We start from the raw sequence: 10,707 nt of genomic DNA, 5'->3' as shown, positions 1-10,707 counted from the left end.
AACTGGCACCAATCCACCTGTGGTAAATACTGCTGACTACCTACCCAAAGGCCATTTGTCCCTCCTCCTATGATGACAATGCCCTAATTCGGTTTCTTGTGTCTCTCCTCCTCTCAGAAAAAAGGTATGTTGGCCTATCCAAGTGATCTCCTTCTTTCCACTAACTGGTTTAGAAAGATGAGAATGTTACCCAGTTTGGGTCAATGATTGAAGAGATGTCCTTCCTAAAACTCTATCTCTGGACTTATTTTAGGAAATAATAAATCTCCACATTAAGCTAGTCTCCATTAGGCTTCCTATTTAGGCCAAAAATTCTACAACAATTTGATTAAGTATTTCTCAATATGATCAAAAAATAAGCTTAACTTTTATCTTTTAATATTTTATTTAAAGACTTCAGTTTTAAACATCTGTAAGACATTCATCAATCCATTTATTATTTTACTTTTAACATTATAAACTTAACTTTAAGTGGCAAAAGAAACAAAAATATGTAATGAAACTATATTTTAGCAATGTCCTCAAGTAGGAAAACCAAAACACTTATCACCACCAAAGCAAACCAACGAACCTAATTTATTAGGCATGTCTACGTCTCATTTTCCTTTACATGATATATATATGAGATATATATTTGTTTTGGGGAAAATTTCACTTTCAAAGAACCAGCCCTTGCAAACAGAGCAGCTAGTCTGTTATGTAATGATAAAATCCATTATCTAGATTCTCAAAACTCACAAAACCGAATGGAAACGTCTGGTTGTCAGCCAGTAGTGTCATGCTCAAATCAGTTTCACATCACAGGGAATAAGCTATAACTAATTCCAGAAGGCAAATTCCAATTCTAAATATTACTAGAGACTACCACTGTTATTCCCAACTGTGTTGACAATTGTCTTATTGCTGAATTGTACATGATAAATTTTCTTTGGCAACTTTTTATACTATCAAGTAACACAACTGGACAACTATAAAGGTTTGAATTAACTCAGTATTTCAAAAATTTCAAACTTCATTATAATTATTTAAATGTAATTTCTTATAGACACATCTATAAGAAACGTGCCTAATGTAATATAATGACAATGGAAGAATTGCTAAATAATCATTACTGAAAGATTTTCAGATGTATGTACAATTATATAATTGAACTCAAACACCAGTGAAGATATTAAAACATTAGCTCCAATTCACTATCAGACTTTCTGTGATAAAGGATAAAAACCAGATGTAAAAACTAAAAACTGGGTGTCTTGTCACTTTTCTGGAAGGCTTTCAAATGGATTCAAAATGGCCTAAAAACTGGCCAGAATATAATATGAATTCTCACTACTATACCTCATAAAATTAAGTCTATTGATAACTTAATAATTTTTCATTCTTGTCCTATAGAATAAGCCTATAGTGGAGGCTTGACAAAATATTACCAAGAAACTTAAACAGGAAGCTCAAGTCCAGACGCGTAACTAAGAAATCTTTGCTATATATAACAAAATCTTCACTTAAATTATAAATGGCTTCCACTAAATATTATCACTCCAGACTTCACACACTGTAAATTAAAACAGGTATGGCAGAAAGTGCACTCTGAAGCATGTTCACATTACAAAGATAAATGATGAAATTTAGCCAGCAAAAATTCAAATAGGCATATATGCAAACATTTGTATGCAAACGTTCATGAGTAAGATAAAGAAATGATTCGTCTCGATAATTTATGTACAGGTTGTTTACAATTTAAAACAAGTACAACTGAAAACATTTCTATGTAAAAGCCACAATAAAGTCAAACGAATTACTAAATAACAGTCTTACAAACTGGTCTCTCAAGAGAATAACAACCAAGTAGGGTATCCTAAGAAATGCCCTCTTCTTGATCAATCATTTCTGTTTTAACTGAAAAGACATCTGCCAGCATATGTTTTGGGATTTCTGAACCTCTGACTTTCAAGGCATAACAAGCATTCTCCACTTTGGACAGACTTTGTTTCAGGGTATACAACTTTTTAGAAACCTCGTAAGGCCCCGTATTGCCAATGAATGAGAACCCATCGTAAACCTGACGTAAAAACTGGCTCACTTCAAAGGGGGTGTCAATGTCCCCATTCCCCACACTGTTAATACACATCCGCATCAACTCTCCAGTTAAATCAGCCACTCCCAGCAGGTAATCAACAGGTGTGATTTTCAGTCTCCAAGTACCAAACTGCTTATCCTGCGCATCAGAGGAGGGCTGGTAAAGAAAACACACACACACACAAAGAAAATACAACGTGAAAAAGTGTGAATATGCAGGTATCGCATTTATCATAAGGCACAAAATCAAGAGCAGATGAGTCCTACTAATCTCTAAGTAAAAAGGTCTTTTTTGTTTAATGACCATTTGGGATGTTACAAGAATGCATGCCCTGGGTAGAAAGTTGCAGTAAGTGACTCTGATAATTTTGTGATCTAATACTGTATCATTTTAAAATCAACTATTCCCAACTTCACTTGACATATGAAGTAAAATGAAAACATTCTTAAACGAAGCCTGGTGACTTCATGGCATGACAGTCACTTACTTATTCAAATGACAAATCATAAAGCCCTCCAGGTTTGTGATCCACTCATGTTTTCCTAAGTCGCTTAGTCCCTTTCTGGCCTCTTCTATCCCCACATAGCACGGACCATCGTGATTTATCGCTTTCACTGTCTCCTCCTCAGCTCCTTTAGACTCCTTTGTTGTTTTTTTCTCCAACTGCCCAACGGAGACACCACCCTGAATCGATATTAAAATCTACTCATGCTAGTGCTTTATTCAAGTGGCTGAGTACCACTGGACTAAAAAAAAAAGTAATCACAACTATACAGAGTTGGTACTGCTACAAATACTCACCAATCCTTTTTACTTACTCCTATAAGTTTTCTCTCCGGTCTCTTCCAACTCTATTCCAAACCTTCACCACTCTCCTCAGCCCCCTACACAATCCCAAACCTCTCCACTGCCAGTAGACGATCTTGTCTACTCTCACTGACCTGACCATTTGCCAGATCACCTGGCATAAACTCTCTCAATGACCTTATCCTACAAAACAAAACAAAATAAAAAGCTCATTTATGTCCCCATCCATCTTTACCTTCTATCCTCCAGTCTCAGATGATGAGTTGTCCCTCCTCTTGTTTGAGGTTAACTCTTCCAAATGACCTTGACCCATCTCCTCCCACCTCTTCCAGGACCTTGCTTCATAAGGTGTATGCCCTTGGGCAAGTTATTTCATCTCTCTAAACCTCAGTTTCCTCATCTGTAAAATGGGATAACAGTACCTACCTCAGAGGTTTATTTTAAGGATGAGATAACATTTACCAAGCTCTTGGCATAATGCCCAACACAAAGTAAATACTCAATAAATGTTAGCTGCTATCACCGCCACCACCACATCCATCTCCTCTCTCCACGTCCACTTTTCCCTCCCTCTATTGGAACCTTTCTGGAAGAGGAGAGGCCTACATTATTATTAAAAGTCTGTATGAGACATCGCTGAGTGAGGTTGCAATCATACTGGAGGCCATCTGAGGCACAGAGAACTGCAAAAGTGTGCAGGTGAGGGCTGTGTTACGTATTGGAGGAACTCATGAGGTATTTCCTTGGGTAAAGTTTAAAGCGAGCAGTAGTACAGGATGACTACAGAAAGAAAGTCACATTAAGGAATGTGAACTTTACCTGTGGGTAACAGACAGTCACTGAGAATTAAGCAAGGAAATGACAGAGTCAAAGTTATGTTTTTATCAACATCACTTGATATCATGGGACTCTTCAGAGACTGTCTGGGCCAATCCTTTCAACGCAGATATAAAAAGTGAGGTCCAAGAAATGCAATACGTCATAGAGCTAGTTAATGACATACCCAGATAAGTATCCAAAGTCATAATTTCCTAATTTTTCTGATGCCTCTGAAACAACATCATGACATAAAACTACCTGTTATGTTTTGTTTCTATTAACTGTTAGGAGAACTGGCATCTTTTGAGAAAGGGTAGATTATGGGAGGGGAAGGGGGGAGGACCACATTTTATAGGTTGTTTATAAAAATAACTTTGGCTTAAGCACATATTAATGTTCTTTGTTTCTATCATTAGATGGAAAGAGTTCCCTGGTTATGCCTAAGAAGATGATTTTCGAGAAACAAGCATGTTAAAAATTTAACAATTTTCAACTAGTTACCAAGGAAATAAATTCTGCTTTGCTGATAATTCTATTAGAAACTAGAGAAAAGAAAATTTCTCGAAATGCAATTTTTCAAGATGTGTCTGAAGTATGTAGGGGTGAAATATCATGGCATCTATAATTTACTTTAAAGTAGTTTAACCCACTGAGCCACCCAGGCGCCCCTACTTTAAAGTAGTTTAGTGAAAAGTATCTCGATAGAGCAAATATGGTAAAATAGTAACAATTACTGAGTCCAGGTAGTAGGTACATGGGTGTCCATATGCTACTATTCTCTCTACTGTATGTTTGAAATTTTTCCTAGTAAAATATTTTTTAAAATTTAAATGGTTTTGACAATATTCTCAGTAGGCAAGTCAGAACAAAATGTCCTCCCCTATCAAAAGCCCAGAATTTTCGACACCAAGAATCTTGAATACTAAAAGGAAATATTATTTATGAATGTGGGTCTTAATTTGAAAAGTACATATGAATTATTATGATACCATAGTCATAGAATAATTTACTACCTAAATCCTGAAAACAATGCATTACTCTCAGTTTTTCTTTACATTTTTACCCTGATTATTTGCATTCTGAATTAGAAAGAACTTGAAAGAGGGTGTGGTAACTTCTCTAATATATTTAAGAAGCAGGATCAAATAGGCTTACTTTATTCTTTTCATAATTCAATCTTCTCAAAATTTTACTTCTCAAAAATGAACATCCTCCTTAATACACCTCATATAATTTTAAAAACTGAGAATATACATGGCTTCCTTAAAGTTATATTTGTCATGCCCAATTAAGTCTGACCTTTCAATGTTAACATTTTAGTTAATATTCAAGAAAACATTATTTCTACAGCTTCCTCCAACTTCTGCCTAACCATCCTGGCTGAGTAATGTTTAAAAAGTAAGAAAAAATTATGAAAACTAAGATAGGAAAAACTGTCTAATTGTATCCTTAAGTGTACTGGTATCTCAGGAAGTATCAAATCTCACCTTTCATTGCCTGAATATTACATTCTGAAACCCAGGGGAAAAACAGTATTTATTTAAAAGTCAAACTGCAAAAATGTCTCTTTTCTTAATTCGGAATAGCTACGTAATTTTCAGATACAAGCTTTATGAATTTAGTAAGTGATTAACAGCTCTCCTATACAGTAACAATTTTATATTAACTTTTATAATGACCGCTAGTGAGCACTTATGTGCCATATACTGAACACGGCCTAACTGAAAACTTTGAAATCAAATCATATAAAACACTCCTTTGAGGCACATACTTGGTACAAGGGTTTCTGTAGCACATTTTGAGAAATAACTAGCAGAGTGGGCAAGGGCACTGGCTTAGGTTTCAAAACACCTGGTTTCCAAGTTTAGCTCTGTCACACTTCATTAGCTGTGTGGCTTTTGAGAAGTTGTTTCAACTCTCTAAAGCCTGTTTCCTACTTTGTAAAATGAGGGTGATAATTCTTACCTCATTCAGTTAATAACAAAATTAAATGAGATAGTGCTTACAAAGGGCACATCATAAATAACAGTAAAATCAAGACTGGACTTAACAGTAATCACTTAGCAGTGCTTTAGATAAATAGCATTATTTTCCCCCAACACAGCCACAGCTGCTCTTGTTCCATCCATGAGCAAAAATTTTCAAAAGGCCATTTCCTTAATTGGGTATCTCTGAAATCACACTTTAGAAGGAATGCCGCTATCTCAACATTCTTAGCATTGCAAGCCAGCAAATCTCCTAACATCACTATACTGTCATATAAATTATGTAATAAATGTGAAATGAATTTTAAATTCTTACGGTCTTATTTTCTTTTCCATAGTCTTCTGTCGTAAATATCAATTGTTTATTAATTTCATCCATACTGATTAGTGATCGTGTTTTGATGAAGTGTTGAAAAGAGACAGCCTCCACATATTCCTGCAGTCCTGAAATACCAACCGAGAAAATGACTAAGAAACAACCAATGAATTAGTCAGACCATCATCAATAAAGAACTTCAAATTGCTCATCATCTAGTTCAACAAGAGCTTAATGGGGGGCACTGGGGTGTCTCAGTCAGTTAAGTGTCCGACTCTTGGTTTAGACTCAGGTCATGATCTCATAGTTGTGAGATGAAGCCCTGCATCAGGCTCTGCACTCAGTGTGAAATCTGCCTCAGATCCTCTCTTCTTCTCCCTCCCACTTGCTCTCCCTCTCTCTCTCAAGTAAATAAAATCTTAAAAAAAAAAGCTTAACGGATGCGGACTCTAATGGTAACACTGGATTCAATACTTAAGACTACACAGAATTACTTGAGATAGATGGTAGGTGTTAGTACTGAACACACCAAACATTTCTGACACTGAACTTCACAGACCACTCAAATATAAATGTACTCAAGCTCTTTCTACTTCACGGGTCTTTATAGTCTTAAAAATCTACACTCCTTCCTATGGAGAAATGTTAAAGATGCTTAGAAAAAAAAAACTGTTTAAAGAATTTAAGAAAATGCTATTATAAAATTCTTTAAGCTGTAGCAGAAACTACACACTGGATTATTTTTTGCTCCCTGAAGCAGCAAAACAGATAATGTTTTAATCAAACGAGGCATAAAATCAAACATAATTTGGATCTTTCTTGAAATTTTAATAGGCAAAAAACACTAAATAATACAGAATTAAGTGTCAAAATACTGGTTTTTTCCCTCCTACTCCAAAATGGATTGAAGAAACAGATAACTCTTTTCTGCTTTAGTAATTTAAGTTTAAAAAAAAAAAACAAACAAAAAACCTAATGAGCAATACAATTTTGTACCAGATCTAAGTTCTACAAAATTAACACTGAAATAAAAACAAATTTTGGTAAAGGTCAAAAAAACAGTATTATAAATAGTTTCTTCTAGTGTTTTTTGAAAAAACTAAATTCTCTACCTACAATTTTCAATGTTATTTTATTACAGCATAATCCATAAAGTGATATTTACAGGGAAAAAGTATTTCTTAAAATGAATGTCATTACTGTAAAGAAACTGTCTTAGTATTCTTTGTAAAAGCTCTGTTGTAGGGGCGCCTGGGTGGCTTGGTCGTTAAGCATCTGCCTTCGGCTGGGATCGAGCCCCACATCAAGCCCCACATCAGGCTCCCTGCTCTGTGGGAATCCTGCTTCTCCCTCTCCCACTCCTCCTGCTTATGTTCCCTCTCTTGCTATCTCTCTGTCAGATAAATAAATAAAATCCTAAAAAAAAAAACAAGGCTTTGTTGTAAGAACAAAAAGAGAATTCTTACTACAGAAAGAAAACTCAGAAATGAGTAGACTCATCACACTCAAGCTGTCTCTCTAACGCTTCTTGTGAAGAGTCCTCCCAGCGCTGACACTACAAGTCCGGCTTGGCAGCAGCGTTATTAAGACCCCCCCACTGGGTATCATCACATCAAATGCCACGTAAGGGTCAAAGAAACAAAGGGAAGTGGATGACCTGGTTTTGATAGCAGTAAGAGGAAACTACTAAATAAAATACCCTGATTCATTCTGAGCCACAAGTGATGTTAAAGCAAGGTCAGAGACTGGTGCCTTCAGCTGACAGAACAGGACATGATAGAATAGGACACTGTTTCATAAACCGTAACATGCTGAGAAATGAAACAATAAAGTTAAGTTTAACAGAACAGATAACATCTTTTACATTTACAATAAAAAATATTTGTGTAAAATTTTTGTTTTCAGAATAGGTGACCGCCCAATTCTCTTTCCCAAAGACAATCTGTACTTGTCATTTCCTTCCAGAAATAACTTCGCGCACACAAAAGGGAAGAACAAAACCTAAGGACCACTCGTTGCATCTCTAAATAAGCTCTACTACGGTCAGCTCTTATGAGTGAGTTAAACAGAAAATATGTGCACGTAGATTTACATACAAGGATATTCATCATTATCATTATAGCAAAAAAGTAGAAAAAGTTTAAAAGATCAATCATCAATGTCGCTTGTCCATTTACTGTCTCTCAGCTCCACTATTTCAGATAACGGAGGTGGACCCTAAAACATGTCAGCTGGCACAATATTAAACTTTGCTGGTAGAGAGCACTGGAAGGAAAGCAAAGGACAAGTAAGTTCTCCTCCCGGCTCTCACGTGTCCCTCCTAGCAGCCTTCTCTTTGTGAGGCAACCAGCACACGGCATTTCCTTGAGAGCAGCTTCCCAATGAGCCACCACCACTTTGGGCAAGGAGTTTGAGAATTCTGGAAATTCCGGAAATCAGCTCAATACCTCAGCAGACTTCTCTGCCATCCAATGGGCCATGCCTTCAAGGGGTGAGGGAGGGTGGGGGTGAGAGGTATACCCTTCTAGATTTGCTTCTTTCTTGAATACCCTGCCTTAGGTCTGGGGTAGTGGCTGCCCCCTCCGAGATTCCTATACTTTTTAGAATAGACTTTTGCTCTATCAGGTAACCCCCTGCACAGTTCATCCTTATATTAAACTTGCCCTATTCAAATTACTGTGTAGCTTGTTTCCTGTTTGGACCTTGGTGAATACAATAGGGAATTAGGAAAATAAATAATGATATTATTTCTCCTTTACACCCATCACTACAGAGGAAGTATTCTATCTTTTGAGACTAGTTGCTGTCTCTACGATCAGGATAAAGATGCAACCCCAGCAGGAAGCTTGAAATGGATCCTGCCTTCAATGTTCCACCTTGTGTTTTCTATCAGATGCTAATGGTCAGTATTCAAACATGCTCAGATCTCTCCTGCCTATTGGACCTCTTTCCTTCCAACTACTGCCCCATCTCTCTTCTCCCCTTCAGAGCTAAATTTCTTAAAGCAGCTCGCTACAACATTTCTCAATAACCTCACCTCACACTTCTCAGCCTACCTCATCCTACCCTGAGCCCGTCTCTACACACCAGCTATCATGAAGACTACACTATTTAATAAGGTTAAAGGACATTTTTTCAGTCTCAATCTTAGCAGCAGTCAGCATTTTGACCACTTTAAAGGAGGAATTCTTTGTGTTTTGTTTTTGTTTTTTAAGATTGCATTTATTTATTTGAGAGACAGAGAGAAAGCATGGATGAGCAGGAGGCAAGGGGAGAGGGGCAAAACAGACTCTGCAATGAGCAGGGAGCCCCACAGAGAAACTGATCCCAGCACCCAGGGATCATGATCTGAGCACCCAGATCATGACATGACCCTGCACCCCAGGAGGAATTCTTTAAACGAGTTTCTATTTGGCCCCTCTGATAGCATCATCTCCTAATTTCTATTTTTTCTACCTCTCTGGCCAGATCCTCTTACTCTCTGCATCTATTAGTTAGTCCCAGGCTCTCTCAAATTCACCTACACCTTGCTTCAATTACTGCTGCCATCCCTCAACTTTACATCTCTGGCTTAAAGTCCCATATATCCAAATACATACTTGACAATCTTATCAGAGGGACTTCAAAATCACAATCTTCCTTCCAAATGCAGTCCCCCTCTTTGTTTTGCCAATTCTGAGGCCTTCCCTGCATCCATTTTTTAACCTGTCATCCATTCTCATACCACTGAATGTTTGTCCTTTTAATAAAGAACAGTCACATCACTTCCCTGCTTAAAGCCCAAATAGCTTTCCATGGCTCTGAGAATACAGAGCAAAATCATTAACACAGCTCAATAAGACCCTGCTCAACTTCCCCCCACACCACTACCTATATCAGCCTCGACTCATGCCACGCTCTCTGAAAGTTATAACTCGTCAAAGGTTAAATTTCAAAGATGGGTACACAAACCCATATTTGTAAAATGTCAGAATTGTTCTTAAAATCCTTAAAAAATTCAACAAATGCACAAGACTTACATGTATTCTGTAATGTGAATTTCCCTACAGTTAATATAAATCACTACTTCAATATTTCTAGGTATATAACCTGTCTCCAAATTCCTAGGGTTGGCTTACATTTCAGGGCCATGTTAAGCAAAACCAGCAGTACTTTCAATGTTAGAATCAAACACAAGTGGCAAGGTGCTTATTCTACACGTTTACTGATAGGGATGGGAGACAGCCTAACAACTGTGACTGTAACATGCATCAAAGTGGCAACATAAATTTTCCTGAACCTTCAAGCTAAGGTTTTCAATGACATTGCCGAGCAATCATTGTCTTGGATTAATGGGTGTAAGTCAATGTAAACTTGAAGATGGAGGATAATCACATCTATACACCTATAAACCTCGAGCTGGCTTGATGGTCAAGATATGAATTCCTGGGCACCTGGGTGGCTCAGTTGGTTAAGCGACTGCCTTCAGCTCAGGTCATGATCCCAAGGTCCTGGGATCGAGTTCCACATCAGGCTCCCTGCTCCATGGGGAGTCTGTTTCTCCCTCTGACCTTCTCCCCTCTCATGCTCTCTCTCACTGTCTCTCTCTCAAATAAGTAAATAAAATCTTGAAAAAAAAAAAGATATGAATTCCTATGTGCAATTCAAGGTAGAAGATATCAGAAGGGAGGTTATCACTTAAACTGAACCAGGCTCCTCTCTAT

The 10,707-nt window shown here is 37.3% G+C and overlaps 1 protein-coding gene across 3 annotated transcripts in view; it reads right to left on the bottom strand.

Moving 5' to 3' along the window:
• Positions 1 to 366: 366 nt before the first annotated feature.
• Positions 367 to 10,707, bottom strand: part of TSNAX (translin associated factor X) — a 33,641-nt gene continuing 23,300 nt past the window's right edge. For 2 of the 3 annotated variants that reach the window (XM_047702223.1, XM_047702224.1), the window contains 2 exons: positions 6,005 to 6,132; positions 367 to 2,233 (listed from right to left, as the gene is read on the bottom strand). In XM_047702223.1, coding sequence (XP_047558179.1) covers positions 1,856 to 2,233; positions 6,005 to 6,132 — 506 coding nt within the window. In that variant the 3' untranslated portion in view covers positions 367 to 1,855. Of the gene's footprint in view, positions 2,234 to 3,119; positions 3,285 to 6,004; positions 6,133 to 10,707 lie in introns of all 3 variants that reach the window. The other variant, XR_007122657.1, reaches the window with a different exon arrangement.

The sequence above is a fragment of the Lutra lutra genome, chromosome 14 (genome assembly GCF_902655055.1).
Source record: "Lutra lutra chromosome 14, mLutLut1.2, whole genome shotgun sequence".
Lineage (NCBI taxonomy): Eukaryota > Metazoa > Chordata > Mammalia > Carnivora > Mustelidae > Lutra > Lutra lutra.
The sequence above is the reverse complement of the archived record's forward strand: the minus strand, read 5'-3'. Positions and strand labels throughout refer to the sequence as shown.